Here is a 24,636-nt window from a genome sequence, read left to right as displayed (position 1 = left end):
TGCACCTCTCTGGTGCTGACTGTTCGTCAGCGTAGCGGTCTCTCGGCATCTAAGCCGACCCTGATCGTTGGCTTAGATCGGCCATTTCCGAGACCTACAAGTGTACTCAGTGCCTTCCCCGCCGGGGATCAGAGCACATTTGGTCAGACCTGTCGGCACCTTTTTTTGGGCTTTCAGGCACCAGGTTACGGCTCAGTAGGTCTGTCAGTCTGCAGCTCGAATTAGTCTGCATACTTTTTCGAAGCACTACCCAAGGCATGCTCATGCTTTGGCAGACGTGGGCTTCGGCAGACGCATTTTTCCGGCGTCTGTCGCCCATTTGTGAAGTTAGGTTTGCCTGCTTCTCAGTTGTCTGTTTATTCCCACCCATGGACTGCTTTTGAACGTCCCATGGTTTGGGTCTCCCATAGGAACGATAAAGAAAAAGAGAATTTTGTTACTTACCGTAAATTCTTTTTCTTATAGTTCCGTCATGGGAGACCCAGCACCCTCCCTATTGCCTATTGGCAGGTTTCTTGTTCCGTGTGTCTTCACCGGCTGTTATTGTTGTAGACAGAGGTTCCGGTTCTTCCGGATTTTACTCTGTCTCTTCTTGTGGGTGGATGTCCTCCTTCAGCTTTTGCACTAAACTGGCTAGATCTGGCTAGCAGGGGGTGTATATGCTAGGAGGGAGGAGCTACACGTTTTTGAGTGTAGTAACTTTGTGTGTCCTCCGGGGGCAGTAGCATACACCCCATGGTTTGGGTCTCCCATGACGGAACTATAAGAAAAAGAATTTACGTTAAGTAACAAAATTCTCTTTTTTTTCTGTTTATTCCCACCCAGGGACAGCTTTGGAACGTCCCATGGTCTGGGTCTCCCATAGGAACGATAAAGAAAAAGAGAATTTCTTTTTCACTCTATTGGGAGACCCAGACAATTGGGTGTATAGGCTATGCCTCCGGAGGCCGCACAAAGTACTACACTTAAAAGTGTTAAGCCCCTCCCCTTCTGCCTATACACCCCCCGTGCTCCCACGGGCTCCTCAGTTTTTTGCTTTGTGCGAAGGAGGCAGACATGCACAGCACAGCTCCACAGATTGGTCAGCAGCAGCTGCTGACCATGTCGGATGGAAGAAAAGTGGGCCCATATAGGGCCCCCAGCATGCTCCCTTCTCACCCCACTCTTGTCGGCGGTGTTGTTAAGGTTGAGGTATCCATTGCGGGTACGGAGGCTGGAGCCCACATGCTGCTTTCCTTCCCCATCCCCCTCTGGGCTCTGGGTGAAGTGGGATCTTATCGGTCTCCAGGCACTGAGACCGCGCTTCATCCACAACTCCTGTGGAGCCTGATGGATAGGAGCCGGGTACCGTTCAGGGACATGGCCCTGCATCTTGGAGGTATTCTGTATCCCTGTGGGGACCGTGCACGGCATCACCTCAGCTTTGCTGGGTGTGCTAGTGCACCGGGGACCGCGGCGCTGACCGGGTCTATATGTGCCATTACACACTCAGCGTCGCTGAGTGTGTTTATATGTAGGGGCTACCGCACTAACCGCCGCTGCCATGGGAGACTGCGGCGCGGCTGGGACTTGTAGTGCGCCGGGGACTTTCACGCCGGCCGCGCTTTTACGGCGGCCGCGTTTATACTAGAGTCCCCGGCTTGCTTGCGGCCTAGTTTTCCCTTTCTCCCGCCCTCAGCCCTGACAGGCAGGGGAAGGGCGGGACGCTGCAGAGCGAGCAGCACTGAGGGCTGGAGTATGATTTACATACTCCACCCCCCTCACTGTGCGCAGTGTGAGCACCAGTTCCCGCACTTTCTCGGCCACGCCCCCAGCTCCCTCCTCTCGTCAGGACGCCGCAGCCATTCCTGTCAGCTCCTCGGACGCTGCAGAGGGGGACAAATCCTGGGAGACCCAGACACGGTCTCTGGTGGCCTCACAACCGCTTTAGGCGGCTGGTAAGCAGCACCTGTTGGTGCTAGCCCCATGGTGCTGTAGTATATTGGTACATTATTTGTGTATTGTATATACTTTACATTGTATGAGCACAGTTCATTCTGGCTATATACCCTATTGTGTTACTCAGGGAAAACTATAGCATGGCGCCCACAAAAGGCAGGGGTGCCAAAACACAGGCTTATTATGCTGCCTGCGCCGCTTGTAAGACCCCACTACCGGCAGGTTCCACTGACCCTCATTGTGTGCAGTGTTCGGCCCCTGTGGCACTTCTTCAGCCGGAGCCTATGCTAAGAGGGGCCCGGGGGGAGCCACCTGTTGACACTGTCCAGGTGACGGGGACTGAGTTTGCAAAACTCTCTGAGACTATGGCTAAGATACTAGAAGCCTTGCAGTCCAGGCCGGTATCTCAGCAAAGGGACTCTGGTGAATCATTGTTCCCTGGCCCCCCTCAGTTGGACCTTCTTTGTCCTCCCGGGGTATCTCATACATCCCAGGCTGAGGGTTCTGACTTAGACCCCAGCCCCAGATCGACTAAGCGGGCTCGCTTAGAATTTCCCTCGACATCATATTGTTTAGGGTCTCAGCGGGGGGAATCCTTGGTTGATGATGCGGAGACAGCTGATCAGGATTCGGATCCTGAGAGCGCTCTCAATCTTAATACTCCAGACGGGGACGCCATAGTGAACGATCTTATTGCGTCCATCCATCAGTTGCTGGATATTTCTCCCTCAGCCCCTCCGGCGGAGGAGTCAGCTTCGCAGCAGGAGAAATTTCGTTTCAGGTTCCCCAAGCGTACACAGAGTATGTTTTTAGACCACTCTGATTTCAGAGAGGCAATCCAGAATCACCATGCTTGTCCAGATAAGCGTTTTTCTAAGCGCCTTAAGGATACACGTTATCCTTTCCCCCCGGACGTGGTTAAAGGTTGGACTCAATGTCCCAAAGTGGATCCTCCAATCTCCAGACTGGCGGCTAGATCCATACTTGCAGTGGAAGAGGGGGCCTCGCTCAAAGATGCCACTGACAGGCAGATGGAGCTCTGGTTGAAATCCATCTACGAAGCTATCGGAGCTTCTTTTGCACCAGCATTCGCAGCCGTATGGGCGCTGCAAGCTATCTCAGCAGGTCAAGCGCAAATTGAAGCAGCCACATGCACGGCCGCGCCACAAGTGGCATCCATTACCACCCAGACCTCGGCAATTGCGTCTTACGCTATTAATGCTGTCCTGGACTCTGTGAGCCGTACGGCGGTTGCGGCCGCCAATTCGGTGGTACTCCGCAGGGCCTTGTGGCTACGGGAATGGAAGGCAGATTCTGCTTCCAAAAAGCGCTTAACCAGTTTGCCAATTTCTGGCGACAGGCTGTTTGGCGAGCGCCTGGATGAAATCATCAAACAATCTAAGGGAAAGGACACATCCTTACCCCAGCCCAAACAGAACATCCCCCAACAGAAGAGAGGGCAGTCGAGGTTTCGGTCCTTTCGGGGCGCGGGCAAGGCCCAATTCTCCTCGTCCAAAAGGTCTCAGAAAGAACAAAGGAACTCTGATGCATGGCGGTCTAAGTCACGTCCTAAAAAGACCATTGGAGGCACCGCTAACAAAGCGGCTTCCTCATGACTTTCGACCTCCTCTAGTAGCATCCTCGGTCGGTGGCAGGCTCTCCCGCTTTTGCGACACCTGGCTGCCACAAATAAAAGACCGCTGGGTGAGAGACATTCTGTCTCACGGTTACAAGATAGAGTTCACCTCTCGTCCCCCGACTCGATTCTTCAGGTCCTCTCCGCCTCCCGAGCGAGCCGAGGCTCTTCTGCAGGCGCTGGGCACTCTGAAGGCAGAAGGAGTGGTGGTCCCTGTTCCTCTTCAGCAACGGGGCCACGGTTTTTACTCCAACTTGTTTGTGGTCCCAAAGAAGGACGGGTCCTTCCGTCCAGTCCTGGACCTGAAACTTCTCAACAAACACGTAAAGACCAGGCGGTTCCGGATGGAATCCCTCCGCTCCGTCATCGCCTCAATGTCTCAAGGAGATTTCCTTGCATCGATCGATATCAAAGATGCTTATCTCCACGTTCCGATTGCCCCAGAGCACCAGCGCTTCGCCATAGAAAACGAACACCTACAGTTCGTGGCACTGCCATTCGGCCTGGCAACAGCCCCACGGGTTTTCACCAAGGTTATGGCTACTGTAGTTGCGGTCCTCCATTCTCAGGGTCACTCGGTGATCCCGTACTTGGACGATCTGTTGATCAAGGCACCCTCTCAAGAGGCATGCCAACACAGCCTCGACGCTACCCTGGAGACTCTCCAGAGTTTCGGGTGGATCATCAATTTTCCAAAGTCAAATCTGACACCGGCCCAATCGCTGACATACCTTGGCATGGAGTTCCATACCCTCTCAGCGATAGTGAAGCTTCCGCTGATCAAGCAGCAGTCACTACAGAAAGGGGTACAATCTCTCCTTCAAGGCCAGTTATTCCCCTTGAGGCGCCTCATGCACTTTCTGGGGAAGATGGTGGCAGCAATGGAAGCAGTCCCTTTCGCGCAGTTTCACCTGCGTCCCCTTCAATGGGACATCCTACGCAAATGGGACAGGAAGCCGACGTCCCTCGACAGGACCGTCTCCCTTTCTCAGGCGACCAAAGCCTCCCTTCGGTGGTGGCTTCTTCCCACTTCATTATCGAAGGGGAAATCCTTCCTACCCCCATCCTGGGAAGTAGTCACGGCGGACGCGAGTCTGTCAGGGTGGGGAGCAGTTTTTCTCCACCACAGGGCTCAGGGTACGTGGACCCGGCAAGAGTCCTCGCTTCAGATCAATGTTCTGGAAATACGGGCAGTGTATCTTGCCCTGAAAGCGTTCCAGCAGTGGCTGGAAGGCAAGCAGATCCGAATTCAGTCGGACAATTCCACAGCGGTGGCATACATCAACCACCAAGGCGGCACACGCAGTCGACAAGCCTTCCAGGAAGTCCGGCGGATTTTGATGTGGGTGGAAGCCACGGCCTCCACCATATCCGCAGTTCACATCCCAGGCGTAGAAAACTGGGAAGCGGATTATCTCAGTCGCCAGGGCATGGACGCAGGGGAATGGTCCCTTCACCCGGACGTGTTTCAGGAGATCTGTTGCCGCTGGGGGGTGCCGGACGTCGACCTCATGGCGTCCCGGCACAACAACAAGGTACCAATGTTCATGGCACGGTCTCAAGATCCCAGAGCTCTGGCGGCAGACGCCTTAGTTCAGGATTGGTCGCAGTTTCAGCTCCCTTATGTGTTTCCTCCGCTGGCACTGTTGCCCAGAGTGTTACGCAAGATCAGGGCCGACTGCCGCCGCGTCATCCTCGTCGCTCCATACTGGCCGAGCCGGTCGTGGTACCCGGATCTGTGGCATCTCACGGTCGGCCGACCGTGGGCACTACCAGACCGACCAGACTTGCTATCTCAAGGGCCGTTTTTCCATCTGAATTCTGCGGCCCTCAACCTGACTGTGTGGCCATTGAGTCCTGGATCCTAGCGTCTTCAGGGTTATCTCAAGAGGTCATTGCCACTATGAGACAGGCTAGAAAACCAACGTCCGCCAAGATCTATCACAGGACGTGGAAAATTTTTCTGTCGTGGTGCTCTGCTCAGGGTTTTTCTCCCTGGCCATTTGCATTACCTACTTTTCTGTCCTTCCTTCAATCTGGAGTGGAAAAGGGTTTGTCGCTGGGCTCCCTTAAGGGACAAGTTTCGGCGCTCTCTGTGTTTTTCCAGAAGCGCCTAGCTAGACTTCCACAGGTACGCACGTTCCTGCAGGGAGTTTGTCACATCGTTCCACCTTACAAGCGGCCGTTAGAACCCTGGGATCTAAACAGGGTGCTGATGGTTCTTCAGAAACCACCTTTCGAGCCAATGAGAGATATCTCCCTCTCACGACTTTCGCAGAAAGTGGTTTTTCTAGTAGCAGTCACTTCTCTTCGGAGAGTGTCTGAGCTAGCAGCGTTGTCGTGCAAAGCCCCTTTTCTGGTGTTTCACCAGGACAAGGTGGTTCTACATCCGGTTCCGGAATTTCTTCCTAAGGTGGTATCCCCCTTTCATCTCAATCAGGATATTTCCTTACCTTCTTTTTATCCTCATCCAGTTCACCAATGTGAAAAGGATTTGCACTTGTTAGATCTGGTGAGAGCACTCAGACTCTACATTTCTCGTACGGCGCCCCTGCGCCGCTCGGATGCACTCTTTGTCCTTGTCGCTGGCCAGCGTAAAGGATCACAGGCTTCCAAATCAACCCTGGCTCGGTGGATAAAGGAGCCAATTATCGAAGCTTACCGTTCGGCTGGGCTTCCGGTTCCCTCAGGGCTGAAGGCCCATTCTACCAGAGCCGTGGGAGCGTCCTGGGCTTTGAGGCACCAGGCTACGGCTCAACAGGTGTGTCAGGCGGCTACCTGGTCGAGCCTGCACACTTTCACGAAGCACTATCAGGTGCATACCTATGCTGCGGCGGATGCCAGCCTAGGTAGACGAGTCCTTCAGGCGGCGGTTGCCCACCTGTAGGAAAGGGCCGTTTTACGGCTCTCTTACGAGGTATTATTTTACCCACCCAGGGACTGCTTTTGGACGTCCCAATTGTCTGGGTCTCCCAATAGAGCGAAAAAGAAGAAGGGAATTTTGTTTACTTACCGTAAATTCCTTTTCTTCTAGCTCTAATTGGGAGACCCAGCACCCGCCCCTGTTTTTTTGTGTACACATGTTGTTGATGTTGAATGGTTTTAGTTCTCCGATATTCCTTCGGATTGAAGTTACTTTAAACCAGTTGATAATTCTTTTTCCTCCTTCTTGCTTTTGCACCAAAACTGAGGAGCCCGTGGGAGCACGGGGGGTGTATAGGCAGAAGGGGAGGGGCTTAACACTTTTAAGTGTAGTACTTTGTGCGGCCTCCGGAGGCATAGCCTATACACCCAATTGTCTGGGTCTCCCAATTAGAGCTAGAAGAAAAGGAATTTACAGTAAGTAAACAAAATTCCCTTCTTTTGTTTACTTACCGTAAATTCTTTTTCTTATAGTTCCGTATTGGGAGACCCAGCTCCCTCCCTGTTGCCTGTTGGCAATTTTCTTGTTCCGTGTGTTATCACCGGCTGTTGTCGTGGACAGAGTCTCCGGTTGTTCCGGTTCTTGCTCGGTTCTACTTGTGGGTGGCTATTCTCCTTCAGCTTTTGCACTAAACTGGCTAGATCTGGTTCTCCAGGGGGTGTATAAGCTCAGAGGGAGGAGCTACACTTTTAAGTGTAGTACTTTAGCTTCTGCCTCTGGAGGACACACAAACACCCATGGTCTGGGTCTCCCAATATGGAACTATAAGAAAAATAATTTACGGTAAATAAACAAAATTCTCTTTATTTACTATTATTAATAGCAAATATCTACAATTAGAAATATAGTATAGTTCTCCAGATTAGCCATGGTCTCTTACCTAGTGTGCAGGGCATTACAGCTTGGGTATCCATGGTTACAACCATTCAGCTAGTTAGTTGCTAGTGGTCGTAACCATGGATGCCTAAGCTACTGCAATGCGGTAAGCAACAAAGCTAATCAGGAGAACTATACTACATTTCTAATTAGAGGTATTTGCTAATATTATAATTTTTATTATTATTATTATTACACCTACTACATATTGGGATAGAATCTTGGAGATGGGAATACCCCTTTAATTAATAAAAGTGTTTGTTATTTATAAAAAAAAAAAAATCCATGAAGTTGGTGATAGAACCCCATTTCCTTGCTCTATTTTGAGATTGATCACTGATCATTTGCCCTTCTCCATGTTATCTAGTCATTTCCAGCTTACCCTATATGATTGTCCACATAGCATTAATTTTGCCTAATACATCATACGAAGCTAGATTGTGATATACGTGTGGTGTATTGACATCTATCCCCTTTTTTGGTAAATTAGATGTTTTTGTTTTTTTTCTAGAGATAAGAATTTTGAGGACTTTTCTCAGTATTTGAAAAGCCTGGTGAACCTGTACAAGATGCCAGGAGATAAGTGAGTGATCGCTCCATGTGTCGGGCACATCACGTGTATGAAACATGAATCCTTCTGACTGGTTATCTGTTTTCATAGGAAATTGTTTTTAGCACTTCAGTCTTTGGAGATGGACCTCACAAAAATGGCTGCAATGTATTGGTAAGCTCAAGATTTCACGTGTGGTCTTGTGGACAAAGTGAGGAGCTGGAATAGATTTAATAACTCATTTGTTTTACAGGCAGTTGACCAATGCCAGCTTGTTGGACAAAATATTACAGGGCACTGTAGGGCACCTGACGCCAAGAAGTGGAGGTAATGTCTGCAGAAGTCAGAGAGCGGTTCTAGAAACCGGACCCACACAATTCATGATAAATGATGCATACTTGTTTTGTTTCATCTTAGGCCATGTTATGAATTTAAAGTATTATGTAACGCCATATGACCTTTTTGACGATGCAACGGGAGCCACAATGACACTTAATGAAGGCCATGGTGAGTAATAGGCAGGAAAATGGAGTTCCCAGCATCATTCGTCTAGAAATAGAGGCAGCATGGCTCGCCAATTAAATCAATCTTTCTGTACTAAAAGAGGATTCAATTACAGGGGTTATCCAAGCTGATAAGAGAAGCCTGCAGTCACTTTATATAAATCCAGCGTTGCCCGCGTCAGTGAGCCATCACTTGACTGCATATATTCCATTTGGATTTCTTCAGTAACGTGTCACGTAGACTCTCCCTTGCTTTTCCATGCTCTATTAAGAGTATCAGATAAGAATCTCTTCCGCCAATTACCACCAGATCGTATAAATGCAGTCATGTGACCGCCCACCCACACGGGAAATTGGGGCAATGTGCACATTATTAATAATAATAATAATAATAATTAATTCACTTGTATAGCGCTATTAATTCCACAGCACTTTACATACATTTGCAACACTGTCCCCATTGGGGCTCACAATCTAGAGTCCCTGTCAGTATGTCTTTGGAGTGTGGGAGGAAACCCACGCAAACAAAGGGAGAACATACAAACTCGTTGCAGACGTTGTCCTTGGTGGGATTTGAACCCAGGACCCTAGCGCTGCAAGACTGTACTGCTAACCACTGAGCCACCGTGCACTTTGTCCCATGTCACAGTTTGAGTCTTCTTGACAGGGAAAACCCCTTTAATTTCTCTAAACTGCTGTCTCCATTTTCTGAGCTTTGTACATTGTATGGACCTTTGGGTTGGGCCCTTGGGGCTTTCACAGCTATCTATTTTATAATATTCAGTGCTGTTATATTCTCTCATTTCATATTTTGTGATCTGTGCTATTGGAGAAGTTAATACTAGCTTCCCTGATGGCCTAGGTTACTTAATGGGTTAATACATGTTTTCTTGATGATCGAAGAAAAGGGTGAATACCATCACCTCTGGTATATGGTAGTGGAGGACTGTGAGCGTTTGGCTGTACAGTTCATTCTATGATTGAAAATGGTGCTTTGGGTCATTAAACCCCTTCCTGACATATGATCTACTGGTACGTGATATGTTGGGTCCCCGATTATGGAACAAGCTCAGAAGCTGAGCCCCCACAATACTCGACAGATGTCTGCTGCAATACACAGCCTACATCTTCTTGTATCAGCACTGGCCAAAGAGCACTCTGATTGCTTCTGTTTAGACTTTTAACACTAGAAGTCCCAGAGAGGGGTCATTTAACATTTCTACCTTTGGAACCCAGAGACGGGTCGAATGACCTGAAGGATTTTAGCTAACCTCCTATAATCACCGTCTTTTGTTCTGTAATTAAGGCCATTACTGTCGCACCACAGGAGGTTGTTGTTTTCCATTGAGTTCAGCCATTTAGTTTCTAGTTAGTTCTATTCAGTTTATTGTATTTGTCATTTGACCCTCTTTCGGGACTTCAGGGGGGAGCTCAAAATTTCTGGGACTTCTAGTGTTAAGTGCCACTGTCAAACACTGACAACTGCATCTAAACAGTGTTGTGCACTGTCTCCCAGCCCCTCGCAACATGATCTTGGGGGTCCAATTGATTGTCATGGCAGCTGTGGACCTGCCATTTTTGTACTCTGGTGATTGTGGGTTTCATAGGAGAATGTCCTTTTGATTATCGGATTTATCCACTACTTGGCCAATCCGTTTTCATTCCCCATGTTTGGCTCCTTTAAAATGAAAAAGCTTATACTCTTCTCCCATACCAGCGCAATTCCAGCGGTGCCGGTGCTCACTTTTCCGGGTGCTCACGTGAGGTTGTGGTGTCATGCGAGCCCCACTACCAGTCACTGCCGGCTTCTCCCTCACCGCCTTTGGATATATGATTAATCAATAAGAAGCGAAAGCTGCAGCTGCCGATCACCTGTGGATAAATCATTCGTCCGAAGGTGGGAGAGTGAATACTGGAACGCGAGCACCGACACCGCTGGAACGGTGCCACACTCAACTGGAGTTGAACGTAATATTTATTTTAATGGGGCCAAACATTGGAAATGAAAAAAGGTTGCCCTAGTAGTGGACAACCCATTTAATTAACCTATATAGTGAACGCAGTAAAAAAAAATGAAAAAAAAATACATTTAACCGAATTAGGTCTATTGTTTAAACCTTGATTTATACAATAGACCTAATTCTCTGCCATTTTCTTTTAAGTCATGGTAAACTGAAATATGGTGCATGGATATTCTCTTACACATATGTATAATTATGTATATTACATCAGATAAGACTGAAAGCATCCTAAATTGAATATATGCCTTTCATGTCTTTCAGTACTCCCTCGGTCACTGGGGCTGAATGTATCGGTCACCATTGAAGCCACATCTACAATGTACAAACTACCCATAGCTCCTCTGATCATAGGCTCACATCCCATTGACAATAAGGGGTAAGACGACGTTCCCATCTACAGTCCATATAGTATTAATAAGGATGCTAGAATCAGATGTTACATACCGGACCAGATTACCTCACTTATATCCCTGTATAATGGAACAATCAATGTCATTTACAAATTAGAGATTTTCCTGTTTCTGAGAACCCCTTTTCCTCAGCTGCACTTTACAAAAAAAAAAAGATTGTCTGCAGTGCTGATAACCTGTTGACAACACTGCAGACAATCAGACATCGTGGGCGGCAGCGTAGTTTTTTGTTGTTTTTTTTTTTTAAAGAAAAAAGCTTTCACATCCCCCCTCCAACAAATATTAAAAGGTGACATCTGATTACATCACAAGCTAATGATTTCTCTTTGCAGAACCCCATCATTCTCCGCTGTAACCAACGCCAACAGTGTGGACCTTCCTGCCTGTTTTTTCCTTAAGTTTCCACAGCCAATTCCTGTCTCCAGTGCTTTTATCCAGAAAATCCAAAACTGTACAGGTGAGCAGAACTATGGGGAACCACCTTCCTTACATTTAAGGCCTCCATACACATTTGACTAATATCGGCCGAACCTGCCGATATCGATAGGTTAAGCCTGACTCCCTGTGTATAGGAGCGCCAGCCCATTGAGATGTTCATTGGGCGCGTCCGATTTCAGACTGCCAATCACTTTGTTCTCCCGGAGATAAGCCGCCACCAGAAATCTGTCGGCAATTTTCTCTTAGACTACACAGGAGCGCTCGTCTGAGTTGGCTGATGGCCAAAGGATTGGTGGAAGTATGGTTCAGCCGACAGCCATCTAATGAGCACGGTTGGCTGTAGTCCACCAGAGTTTAGTCGTCTTTATTGTATATGTTGTCCTTTTTTACAGTTACCCGATCAGTCACACTTCACACTTCCTTTTCTATAGGTATTCCCTTGTATGATACCCCACCCACCTTCTCGCCTCATTATGAGCTCATCACCCAGTTTGAGCTGGCTAAAGATAAGGAGCCGTCACCTATGAACCACAACATGCGATTCTATGCAGTACGTATTTTTAATAGCCTCTTATTGTTTGCCTTAAAGGTGTTTGGTAGGTTTTAAGGGTCCCATACACATTTGATAACTGTTCATCTAATATATAAGGGGATGTTCTGACTGTTGAATTTTACTTTTCATTAAAAAAAATTTTCTTTATCGTTCCTATGGGAGACCCAGACATTGGGTGTATAGCTTCTGCCTCCGGAGGACACAAAAAGTACTACACTAAAAAGTGTAGCTCCTCCCTCTGAGCATATACACCCCCTGGATAACCAAATATAGCCAGTTCAATGCTTTGTGTTCAGGAGGCATACATCAGGAACCGAGAAAACCTCAATCATCAGTATAAAATAATAAACTTTATTGTATAATCGATATTAGAAAAAATTAACAATTATCCAATTACCCACTTGTAGTCAGGGCGCATTAAGGGCAAGCCGACGTGGAACGGGGGCGCCCAAAACAGTTACGGCGTCACACCCTCCGTTGGTAGGTAGGAGTGAGATTTATAGGGTGAGATAGGGACCCCATAGAGAATGTTTTCTCCCCTCTCCTCCATCTCCCTGCCCCGTTAGTGGCTAATACTTTTTATTGAGGGTGCATTGAGAGAAAAATTGAATTTGAACGGGGGCGCCCAGAGAAAAATATGGCGCTTTGTATATATATATTTGTACATATTACCCCGTAGGTTATATAGGAGCTTGACCTCTTAAAGAGAATAGAAGGGTCCCATTTAGGTTGCTCCCATAATCTCTTTGTATACCCCTGTGTGTGTCCACAATCACTGGGTGTGTTTTTCTAATATCGATTATACAATAAAGTTTATTATTTTATACTGATGATTGAGGTTTTCTCGGTTTCTAGTTTCTAAACTCAATTCAATTGAACCGTTTTTTGATAATTACAGGAGGCATACATCCACACATGCATTCTCATCTGATTTTTGATTTTTGGAAAGAGTTTGAAGAAAAGCGGGTCCAAGCCTGGACTCCCGGCATGTCCCTTCTCACCCCACTGTGTCGGCGGTGTTGTTAAGGTTGATTTCAGGGCTGGAGCCTTACATGCCGCGCTCCTTCACCATCCCTCGGGCTCTGGCTTGAAGTGGGAGCCAGCACGGTTCTCCCTGCCTTGCAGGAGACCGGTCTCCATCCGCAGCCCTTCAGGATCCTGCCGGACGGAGCACTCATCCCCAGGGACTTGAAACCCTGCGTCTCACAAGCTAAGTATCTGAGACGTTATTTTCGGGGGGTCCCTTGTACTTTATTGTTGGGGAGAGTGGGCTGTGTATCTATTCTGACATTTCCGGCCGGTTCTCTGGTTTTCGCCTGAGAACCGCGCCGATGGTGCCTGCACGCCGGTCGCATCGTTAAATTTAGGCCCCGGTTTCGCCTGAGGCCTAGTTTCGATTTCACTGCCCCTGCATGTCAATCATGCAGAGGGACAGTGCGGCTCCGCCCAGCGGCCGTTCGGCACAGGGGAGGGACACTCCTCTCTGAGGAAATGTTCCCTCCCCTGTAAATCTCCTTGGCCCTCCAGTTCCCGCTCTCAGAGTAGGCCCCGCCCCCTCTCCTCGCTCCGGCGCCATTTTACCAGCGTTCTCACAGCGATCGGTGCTGGCTGCAGCATCTCTCTGGGGGTCCGGGCTGTGGGATCTGGAGGGCACACAAACGGTCTGGTAAGCCACAACCTCCGGTTGTGGACCTGCTTATATACTCTCTGGGGGTCATTCTGGCTCAGAGCCCCCACTTCAGCAGCATGTCTCACACAAGGAGCAAGGCTGCAAGGCTGTACGCAATATGCACTGCATGTAAGCTCGTGCTGCCTGAACCGAGCACATATCCACATTGTGATGCCTGCTCTAACCTGGCAATGCCTCAGCCTGGTATCGCACCCACAGTGGTCCCTCCGGCTGCTCCGGCTCCGGTGGCTGAACCCCCGGCTTGGGTAGAATCCTTCTCTAGGTCCCAGTCTTTTGCCGACTCCATGGGACAGCTGTCCCGGACTTTGCCGACCATGCATCAGCCCCCTTCACAGGGCGCCTCTGCTGCTAGGGCTCTCTCAGCGGAGCTCACAGAGGATTCTTCATCTGGTCCCAGACCCCGTCCTCCTAAAAGGAGGCGCAGGGCTCCCTCACTTCCCCGTCCCGTGGCTCTGATTCACGAGCTGACTCGCAGGACGAGGAGGATGCCTTTACGGGGGGCTCGGACGCTACCTACATGTGCCCCATTGATCTGTCCGAAAGTGACGCAGATGTTAGTGATTTGATTGCGTCCATTAATTCTGTACTGGACCTCAATCCGCCAGTATCAGAGGAGCAACCCTCTGTGGCAGAAAAGCACCAGTTTACCTTGCCTAAGAGAACAAGGAGTGTGTTCTTTAACCACTCCAGTTTTCAGGCCACTGTGACCAAGCCTAGGGCCTGTCCTGACAAACGCTTCCCAAAGCGTAGTTCTGATGACCGTTTTCCCTTTCCACCAGAGGTGGTCAAGGAGTGGGCTCATTCACCAAAGGTAGACCCTCCGGTGTCTAGACTCTCAGCCCGGACAGTTGTATCAGTGGCTGATGGCACCTCATTTAAGGATTCCACTGACCGCCAGGTTGACCTTCTGGCCAAATCTGTATATGAGGCGGCAGGGGCCTCCTTCTCCCCATCTTTTGCAGCAGTGTGGGCTCTCAAAGCCATCTCTGCTTCTCTAGAGGAGATGCATTCCCTCACCAGGGAATCTATGCCCGAAATGGTTGCCTTAACTTCCCAGGCTTCAGCCTTTTCATCCTATGCCATGTCTGCCATGCTGGAGGCTTCTCACCGCACTGCGGTGGCTTCGGCTAATTCCCTCGCTATCCGCAGGATCTTGTGGCTTCGAGAGTGGAAGGCAGACGCTTCTTCAAAGAAGTACCTTGCTGGGCTCCCATTTGCTGGGTCCAGGCTGTTCGGTGAACAACTGGATGAAATTATTAAGGAAGCTACTGGCGGGAAGAGTACTTCCATGCCACAAGCTAAAACCAGGAAACCTGTCCAGGGCAGGAACCAGTCGAGGTTTCGTTCTTTTCGTTCCTCCAACTGGTCGTCCTCTAAGCCTTCGGCCTCGTCCACTAACTCAGCCAAGGACCAAAAACCCAACTGGCGCACGAAGCCGCGTCCTCAGAAGTCCGCAGGAGCTGCTGCGACTAAGGCAGCCTCCTCTTGACTATCTGGCCGCGCCAGCAACGTCCTTGGTCGGTGGCAGGCTCTCCCACTTTGGCGACGTGTGGTTTCAACACGTCTCCGATCAGTGGGTGCGGGATATCATCTCCCACGGCTACAGGATAGAATTCTCTTCCAGCCCGCCAAACAGATTTTTTCTGTCAACTCCCCCCTGCTCCAAGGCCGCCGCCTTCTCTCAGGCCGTGGCATCCTTGCAGGCCAGCGGAGTAATTGTACCGGTTCCCGCCCGGGAACGGTTCAGAGGTTTCTACTGAAATCTCTTCCTAGTCCCCAAAAAGGACGGTTCCTTCCGGCCCATCCTGGATCTCAAGCTTCTCAACAAGCATGTTCAGGTGCGGCATTTTCGCATGGAGTCTCTGCGATCAGTCATTGCCTCAATGACCCAAGGAGATTTCCTGGCATCCATCGACATCAGAGATGCCTATCTGCATGTGCCAATTGCAGTTTCACACCAGCGTTGGCTACGTTTTGCAATCGGAGAGGAACATTTCCAATTCGTGGCTCTTCCCTTCGGGTTAGCCACGGCCCCTCGAGTATTCACCAAGGTCATGGCAGCAGTGGTTGCGGTTCTGCACCTCCAGGGGTTGGCAGTGATTCCTTACCTGGACGACCTTCTAGTCAAGGCTTCATCCAGTGCAGACTGTCAGCGGAGTGTCTCGCTCACTCTCGCCACTCTAGTCCAATTCGGGTGGCTTGTCAATCTGCCCAAATCCACTCTGACTTCGACCCAGAGGCTCACGTACCTAGGGATGCAATTCGAGACTCTGCCGGCACTTGTGAAGCTGCCCTTAGTCAAACAGCAGTCCCTCCATCTGGTGGTGCGCTGTTTGCTGAGGCCCCGCCGTCATTCCATCAGGCACCTAATGCAGGTGCTGGGTCAGATGGTGGCGTCAATGGAAGCGGTTCCCTTTGCCCAGTTCCATCTGCGTCCTCTGCAGCTGGACATTCTCCGCTGTTGGGACAAGCGGACTTCCTCCTTGCACAGGTTAATGGCGCTGTCGCCACAGACCAGGGGCTCCCTTCAGTGGTGGCTTCGGCCCCTCTCTCTGTCTCAGGGACGCTCCTTCCTGGCCCCGTCCTGGGTGATCCTCACCACGGATGCCAGTCTATCCGGCTGGGGAGCAGTATATCTCCACCACAGAGCGCAGGGCACTTGGACTCCGTCCGAATCAGCCCTCTCGATCAATGTGCTGGAAATCAGAGCTGTGCTTCTAGCTCTCTTAGCCTTTCACAACCTGTTGGCGGGCAAGCACATTCGAGTCCAGTTAGACAACGCGACAGCGGTTGCCTACATCAATTACCAGGGCGGGACACGCAGCCGCCTGGCAATGTTGGAGGTTCAACGCATCCTTCAGTGGACGGAGGACTCCATGTCCACCATATCCGCAGTCCACATCCCAGGCGTGGAAAACTGGGAGGCAGATTATCTCAGCCGTCAAACCGTGGACAGCGGCGAGTGGGCTCTGCATCCGGCAGTGTTTCGGTCAATCTGCCGCAAGTGGGGCACTCCGGAAGTGGATCTAATGGCATCCCGGCACAACAACAAGGTTCCGGTTTACGTGGCTCGCTCCCACGATCCTCAGGCCTTTGCAGCGGACGTGCTGGTTCAAGATTGGTCCCAGTTTCGTCTGTCTTACGTGTTTCCCCCTCTAGCGCTCTTGCCCAGAGTCCTGCGCAAGATCAGAATGGAGGGCCGTCGGGTCATCCTCATTGCTCCAGACTGGCCCAGGCGAGCTTGGTACCCAGACCTGCTCCATCTGTCCGTAGAGGTGCCGTGGCATCTCCCGGACCGTCCAGACCTTCTCTCACAAGGTCCGTTTTTCCGCCAGAATTCTGCGGCTCTCAGATTGACGGCGTGGCTCTTGAGTCCTGGATCTTGACTGCTTCCGGTATCCCCCCTGAAGTCATCTCCACTATGACTCGGCCTCGGAAGTCTTCCTCGGCCAAAATTTATCACAGGACCTGGAGAATTTTCCTGTCCTGGTGTCGCTCTTCCGGCCATGCTCCTTGGCCTTTTTCCTTGCCGACCCTCCTGTCCTTTCTACAGTCCGGTCTGCAGCTAGGACTATCCCTCAATTCCCTCAAGGGACAGGTCTCGGCTCTGTTAGTGTTGTTCCAGCGGCGTATCGCCCGGCTGGCTCAGGTGCGCACCTTCATGCAGGGCGCATCTCACATCATTCCGCCTTACCGGCGGCCTTTGGATCCCTGGGACCTTAATCTGGTCCTCACGGCTTTGCAGAAACCCCCCTTTGAGCCTTTTAGGGAGGTTTCTTTGTCTCATCTTTCACAGAAAGTGGTCTTTCTAGTGGCCATAACTTCCCTCAGGAGAGTCTCTGATTTGGCTGCGCTCTCTTCGGAGTCACCTTTTTTGGTTTTTCATCAAGACAAGGTGGTTCTCCGTCCGACTCCGGACTTTCTCCCTAAGGTGGTTTCTCCTTTCCACCTTAACCAGGACATTTCCCTGCCTTCCTTTTGTCCGGCTCCTGTTCATCGCTTTGAAAAAGCGTTGCATACTCTGGATCTGGTGCGGGCGCTCCGGATCTATGTGTCTTGCACCGCTGTTCTTAGGCGGTGCACCTCTCTTTTTGTGCTGACCACAGGTCGGCGTAAGGGCCTCTCGGCTTCTAAGCCGACCTTAGCTCGTTGGATTAGGTCGGCCATTTCCGATGCCTACCAGTGTACTCAGGTGCCTCCCCCGCCGGGGATCAAGGCACACTCGACCAGAGCTGTCGGTGCCTCTTGGGCTTTCAGGCACCAGGCTACGGCTCAGCAGGTCTGTCAGGCTGCCACTTGGACTAGCCTGCATACCTTTTCAAAGCACTACCAAGTGCATGCTCATGCTTCGGCAGATGCGAGCTTGGGCAGACGCATCCTTCAGGTGGCTGTCGCCCATTTGTGAAGTTAGGTTTCGCCTACTTCTCAGTTTTCTGTTTATTCCCACCCATGGACTGCTTTGAGACGTCCCAATGTCTGGGTCTCCCATAGGAACGATAAAGAAAAAGAGAATTTCTTTATCGTTCCTATGGGAGCCCCAAACCATGGGTGTATGCTTCTGCCCCCGGAGGACACACAAAGTTACTACACTCAAAAACGTGTAGCTCCTCCCTCCTAGCATATACACCCCCTGCTAGCCAGATCTAGCCAGTTTCTTGCTTTGTGTCAGGAGGATCACACACACACACACATGCATTCTCTTTTGATTTTTCATTTTTTCTAAAGATTTGGAAGAAAAGCGGGTCCACTGGACTCCCGGCATGTCCCTTCTCACCCCCCTGGCGGCGGTGCTGTTAAGGTTGACTTCAGGGCAGGAGCCCTTCATGCCGCGCTCCTTCACCATCCCTTAGGGGCTCTGGCTTGAAGTTGGAGCCAACACGGTTCTCACTGCCTTGCAGGAGACCGGCCTCCATCCGCAGCCCTTGTGCAGGACCCTGCTGGAAGGAGCACTGAACCCCCACCCCACCAGGGACTGGGCCCTGCGTCTCAAAGCTAAGTATAGAGACGTTATTCAGAGGGTCCTTCTGCAATGTGGGGCACTTTTATTGGGGGGGACAGTGATTGCTTGATAATGCTGCTTTTTTACTGTGTTCCGGCCGGTTCCACGGTTTTTACTGGGAACCGCGCCGATGATGCCTGATTCTCGGCCGCATGCATAACTCTAGGCCCCGGCTTCAGCCGCGGCCTAGTTTCGTTTCGTTCCCCTGCATGTCAGTCATGCAGGGGGACACTGCAGAGCCGCCCGCCGGCCGCTCTGCACAGGGGAGGACACTCCTTTTTGAGGAGATGATTCCCTCCCCTGTACATCTCCTTCGCCCTCCGATTCCCGCTCCTGGGTTAACCCCCGCCCCCCCCCTCCCTCTGGCGCCATTTTCTCAGCGTCTTAGTACTCTGGTCGGCGCTGGCTGCTCTGCAGTGCAGAGGGAGTGAATATCTGGCTGGGGGTCCAGGCTTGGAATTCGGATGGCACTCATAATAGCGGCCTGATAAGTCACAACCTCTGGTTGTGCACTTTTATTCACTCTCAGGGCATTCTGAAGGAGTTAATTCTTTATCATAGAACCTCCTCCTCAGCAGCATGTCTCACTCTAGCAGCAAAGCTCCAAGGCTGTACACTACATGTTCTGCATGTAACCTCATATTGCCTGAACCGACACACTGTAACGGTTCTTATGTGGTGGATAGTGGTCAAGATGCCTCAGCCGGGAGTCTCCCCAGGCTGAACCCGTCTTGGGTATTCTAGCCATTCTAGACAGAGCCCCCACCTCTGCAGCATGTCTCACAGAGCGAGGCTGCAGGCTGTTTTTTATTATCCACTGCAGGTAGTCTCGTACGGCTATACCGAGCTCATAACCACTGTGGCCCCTCAGCTTGGGAGCTAATTAATGGTCCCTCCAGCTGCTCCGGTTTCGGTGGCTGACCCCCGTGGGAATCCTATTTCCAGGGGTCGGCTGTCCCGGCATCTGCTGAGCATGCAGCCCCCTTCTCAGGGCGTTTTCTGCTTCGCTCAGCAAAGCTCACAAGGGACTCTCCTTCTGGGCTCAGACCCCGTCCTCCTGACAGGGAGACGCAGGGTCCCCTGTCCTCCCCGTCCCGCAGCTCCGATTACGAGCTGACTCGCTGGACGAGGAGGATGTCTCCACCACGGGCTCGGACGCTACTTGATGTACATTGATCCGTCCGTAGGTGACGCAGATGCGAATGATTGGATTGCGTCCATTATTCTTGTACTGGACCTCCATCCGCCTGATCAGGGGAGTATTCCCCGCTGGCAGAAAGGCATCAGTATGCCTTTAACAGGACGAGGAGTGTGTTCTTTAACCACTCCAGTTTTCAGCCCGCTGCGTCCAAGCCCACAGCCTATCCTGCAGACCCCACAGCGGAGTTCTGCTGCCTGTCTCCCCCTCCCATCAGAGGTGGTCAAGGAGTGTACTCATTCGCCAAGGGTAGCCACTCCGGTGTCTAGACTTTCAGCCCGGATAGTTGTATCAGTGGCTGACGGCACCTCTATATGGATCCTACGGTACATTAATTTTGTACTGGACCTCAATCCGCCGGTGTTACCTTATCTAGGTGAACACAACGTGTGTTCCTTAACCACTCCAGTTTTCAGGCCCCTGTGACTAGCCCAGGGTCCGCTCTGACAGTCGCTTCCCATGAAGCGTGATTCTGAGGACTGGATTTCCCCTGTCCACCAATGGTGGTCAAGAAGTGGGCTCATTCACCTCAGGTGGCTCAGCCCGGGCCGTTATGTCAGTGGCTGATGGCTCCTCACTTAAGGTTCTGCGGTCCGCCCGGTTGTGCTTTGGGCCAAGTCGGTATGGGGACGGCAGGAGCTTCGTTCTCCTCAGCTTACAGCAGTGCGGTTTTTTTTGTACCTTCTCTGCTTCTCTGGAGGAGATGCATTCGCTCACAGGGACTCTATGCCCAAAACGGTTGCCTGAACTTCCAGACTTCAGTCTTTTCATCCTATACCAGGTCTGCCATGCTGGACGCCGCACGGCGGTGATCTGGGCTACCTTCCTCGCTATCCGCAGGCTCCTGTGGCTTCGGAATTGGAAGGCAGATGCCTCTATGGGGGTTCCCTGCTGGGCTCCCCCTTGGTGGGACCAGTTTCCTCGGAACCAACTGGGTGAAATTAAGGAAGCTCTTGGCGGGGAGTGTTCTTCCTTGCCACAAACCTAAACCAGGGAACCTGTCCAGGACAGGAATCAGTTGAGGTTTCGGTGGTTTCCGTTCCTCCATCTGATCGTCCTCTAGCTCAGCCTAGGTTCATAGAACCAAATGGCTCGAAGCTGCGTCTTCGGAAGGCCGCAGGAGATGCTGTCACTGAGTCAGCTTCCTCCGAGCTATTTAGCCACGCCAACAACCTCCTTGGTCGGTGGCAGGCTCTCTCCACTTGGCGACGTAGGGTTCTAACACGTCTCCGTTCAGTGGGGGCGAGATTATATCTCCCTTGGCTACAGGATGGACTTCTGTCCACCCGCCAAACAGATTTTCTCTGTCAACTCCTCCCGGCTCCAAGGCCGCCGCCTTCTCACAGGCCGTGGCATTTCTGGCAGGCCAATGGAGTAATTGTACCGGTTCCCGACTGGGAACGGTTCTGAGATTTTTGCTTAAATCTATTCCTAGTCCCCGAAGAGGGCGGTGCCTTCCGACCTGGATCTTTAGCTTTTCAAGCATAGCCAGGTGTGGCGTTTTCACATTGAGTCTTGGTTTTGTTCCGTGTGTTTTTTTTTCACCGGATCAATCAAGACCCCGAGGAGATTCCCTAGCAGCCATCGGCATCAGAGATGCCTATCGGCAGGAGTCAATCGCAGTTTCACACCAGCGTTGACTACGTTTTGACAATCGGGGTGGTCCAATTCGTGGCTCTTCCCTTGGGGTTAGCCAAGGCCCCTCGAGTATTCTCATTGGGGCAGCTGTGATTAGGGTCCTGCCCCCCTAGGGTTTGGCAGTGATCTTTTGCCCTGGACGGCCTTCTTGTCGGGGCTTCATCCAGTGCTGACTCTTAGCAGAGTGCTTCGCTCACTCTCGCCACTCTGACCTATTCGGGTGGCTTGTCTTTCTGTCCAAGTCCACTCTGACTTCGAACCAGAGGTTCTCAGGGCGTCAATGGAAGCGGTTCCTTGCCCAGTTTTTCCTGCGTCCTCTGAGACTGGATGTTTTCCGCTGTACAAGCGAACTCACTCCTCCCACGGGGTGGTGGCTTCGCCACTGACCAGGGGCTCGTTTCAGTGGTGGCTTCGGCCACTCTGTCTCAGGGGCGCTCCTTTCTGGCCCGTCCCGGGTGATCCCCCACCAGGATGCTAGCCTATCCGCCTTGGGAGCAGTATATCTCCACCGTGGAGCGCAGGGCGCTTGGACTCTGTCCGAATCAGCCCTCTGGATCAATGTGCTGGAAATCAGAGCTGTATTTCTTGCTCTCTAAGCCTTCACCATCTGTGGGCGGCTAGGCACATTCGAGTCCAGTCGGACAACGTGACAGCGTTTTCCTACATCAGCTTCCAGGGCGGGACACTCAGCCGCCTGGCAATCATGGCGGCTCAACATCCTTCAGTGGACAAGGGACTCCTAGTTCACCGTATCCGCAGTCCACATCCTAGATGTGAAAACTACGAGGCAGGCTATTTCAGCTGTCCTACCGTGGTCCACAATCCTCAGGTTTTGCGGTAGACACACTGGTTCATGTTTGATCCCAGCTTTGTCTCTTTACGAATTTCACCCTCTACCTCTTGTCCAGAGTCCTGCGCAAGATCGGTAAAGGGGGCCGTCGGGTCATTCTTCCAGACTGACCCAAGCAGGCTTGGTACTCTGACCTGCTCCTTCTGTCCGTTGGGTTGCCTTGGCATCTTCCGGACCGTTCAGACCTTTTCTCAAGAGGTCCGTTTTTTTCCCGTCAGAATTCTGGATTCTCAGATTGACGGCGTAGCTCTTGAGTCCTGGATCTTGGCGACTTCTAATATCCTTCCTGAAGTCATCTCCACTATGACTCGAGCTCCAAAGTGTCCTTTGACCTTTTTTGGCCTTGCCGACCCTCCTGTCCCTTCCACAGTCCGGTCTACAGCTAGGACTATCCCTCATTAAGGGACAGGTCTCGGCTCTGTCAGTATGTGCCAGCGGCGTATCGTCCGGCTGGCTCCGGTGCGCTCCTTTAAGGGCGCATCTCACATCATTCCGCCTTCCGGCGGCCTATGGAGACCTGGGACCTTAATCCGGTCCTCCCGGTTCCCGGAAACCCCCCTTTGCGCCTCTTGGGGAGGTTTCTTTGTTGTATCTTTCACAGAAGAAAGTAGTCTTTCTAGTGGCTATAATTTCCCGCCAGAGAGTTCTGGCTGCACTCTCTCGGAGTCACCCCCTTTTTTGGTCTTTTGCATCAAGACAAGGTGGTCTTCATCCGACTCCGGACTTTTTTCCCTAAGGCGGTTACTGCTTCCACCTTATCCGGGGCAATTTTCCTGCCTTCCTTTTGTCCGGCTCCTGTTCATCGCTTGAGGAAGCGTTGCATATCCTGGATCTGGTGCGGGCGCTCCGGATCTATGTGTCTCGCACCGCCGTTATTAGGCGGTGCACCTCTCTGGTGCTGACTGTTCGTCAGCGTAGCGGTCTCTCGGCATCTAAGCCGACCCTGATCGTTGGCTTAGGTCGGCCATTTCCGAGACCTACAAGTGTACTCAGTGCCTTCCCCGCTGTCGGCGCCTTTTTTTTGGGCTTTCAGGCACCAGGTTACGGCTCAGTAGGTCTGTCAGTCTGCAGCTCGAATTAGTCTGCATACTTTTTCGAAGCACTACCCAAGGCATGCTCATGCTTTGGCAGACGTGGGCTTCGGCAGACGCATTTTTCCGGCGTCTGTCGCCCATTTGTGAAGTTAGGTTTGCCTGCTTCTCAGTTGTCTGTTTATTCCCACCCATGGACTGCTTTTGAACGTCCCATGGTTTGGGTCTCCCATAGGAACGATAAAGAAAAAGAGAATTTTGTTACTTACCGTAAATTCTTTTTCTTATAGTTCCGTCATGGGAGACCCAGCACCCTCCCTATTGCCTATTGGCAGGTTTCTTGTTCCGTGTGTCTTCACCGGCTGTTATTGTTGTAGACAGAGGTTCCGGTTCTTCCGGATTTTACTCTGTCTCTTCTTGTGGGTGGATGTCCTCCTTCAGCTTTTGCACTAAACTGGCTAGATCTGGCTAGCAGGGGGTGTATATGCTAGGAGGGAGGAGCTACACGTTTTTGAGTGTAGTAACTTTGTGTGTCCTCCGGGGGCAGTAGCATACACCCATGGTTTGTGTCTCCCATGACGGAACTATAAGAAAAAGAATTTACGGTAAGTAACAAAATTCTCTTTTTCTTTGTCGCTCCATTGGGAGACCCAGACAATTGGGTGTATAGCTTCTGCCTCCGGAGGCCACACAAAGTATTACACTTTAAAAAGTGTAACCCCTCCCCTCTGCCTATACACCCTCCCGTGCATCACGGGCCCATCAGTTCTGTTTTTTGCTTTGTGTTGAAGGAGGCAGACACATTCACGCAAGCTCCACATTTTAGTCAGCAGCAGCTGCTGACTTTATCGGATGGAAGAAAAGAGGGCCCCTAACAGGGCTCCCGGCATGCTCCCTTCTCACCCCACTCTGGTCGGCGGTGCTGTTAAGGTAGAGGTACCCATTGCGGGTACAGAGGCTGGAGCCCACATGCTGTTTTCCTTCCCCATCCCTTAGGGGCTCTGGGTGAAGTGGGATCCTAACCGGTCACAATACACTGGGACCGGGCTCCCTCCGCAGCCCCTGGGGGAATCTGACGGACAGGAGACCGGGTATCATCAGGGACAGGCCCTGCTCCTCTGAGGTACTCTGTGTCCCCTTGGGGACGGCGCATAGAGCGCCTGTGTAACGAACGCTGCAGCAGTTGCTGGGTGTTTTGTGTCGCCGGGACTACTGCGCCGACCGCGCTTGTTTGCCGGCCGCGTTAATATCTTTAGTCCCCGGCTTTTGCGGCCTAGTACCGCATACTCCCGCCTCCGGGCCTGCCAGTCAGGGGTAAGGGCGGGACGCTAGACTGGACGTCAGCGGTGAGGGCTGGAGCATACTTAGGTATCCTCCTACCC

General features: G+C 51.5%; 1 protein-coding gene across 3 annotated transcripts in view; it reads left to right on the top strand.

Annotated features, from left to right (window-relative positions):
• The window catches only part of MED1 (mediator complex subunit 1), a 100,339-nt gene that overhangs the window by 33,262 nt on the left and 42,441 nt on the right, over positions 1–24,636 (top strand). For all 3 annotated transcript variants that reach the window (XM_075350124.1, XM_075350125.1, XM_075350126.1), the window contains exons 7-13: positions 7,885–7,956; positions 8,035–8,097; positions 8,177–8,250; positions 8,341–8,430; positions 10,709–10,823; positions 11,190–11,314; positions 11,727–11,845. In XM_075350124.1, coding sequence (XP_075206239.1) covers positions 7,885–7,956; positions 8,035–8,097; positions 8,177–8,250; positions 8,341–8,430; positions 10,709–10,823; positions 11,190–11,314; positions 11,727–11,845 — 658 coding nt within the window. The remainder of the gene's footprint in view (positions 1–7,884; positions 7,957–8,034; positions 8,098–8,176; positions 8,251–8,340; positions 8,431–10,708; positions 10,824–11,189; positions 11,315–11,726; positions 11,846–24,636) is intronic.

Source organism: Anomaloglossus baeobatrachus, chromosome 5 (genome assembly GCF_048569485.1).
Source record: "Anomaloglossus baeobatrachus isolate aAnoBae1 chromosome 5, aAnoBae1.hap1, whole genome shotgun sequence".
NCBI classification, from domain to species: Eukaryota; Metazoa; Chordata; class Amphibia; order Anura; family Aromobatidae; genus Anomaloglossus; species Anomaloglossus baeobatrachus.
The sequence above is the reverse complement of the archived record's forward strand: the minus strand, read 5'-3'. Positions and strand labels throughout refer to the sequence as shown.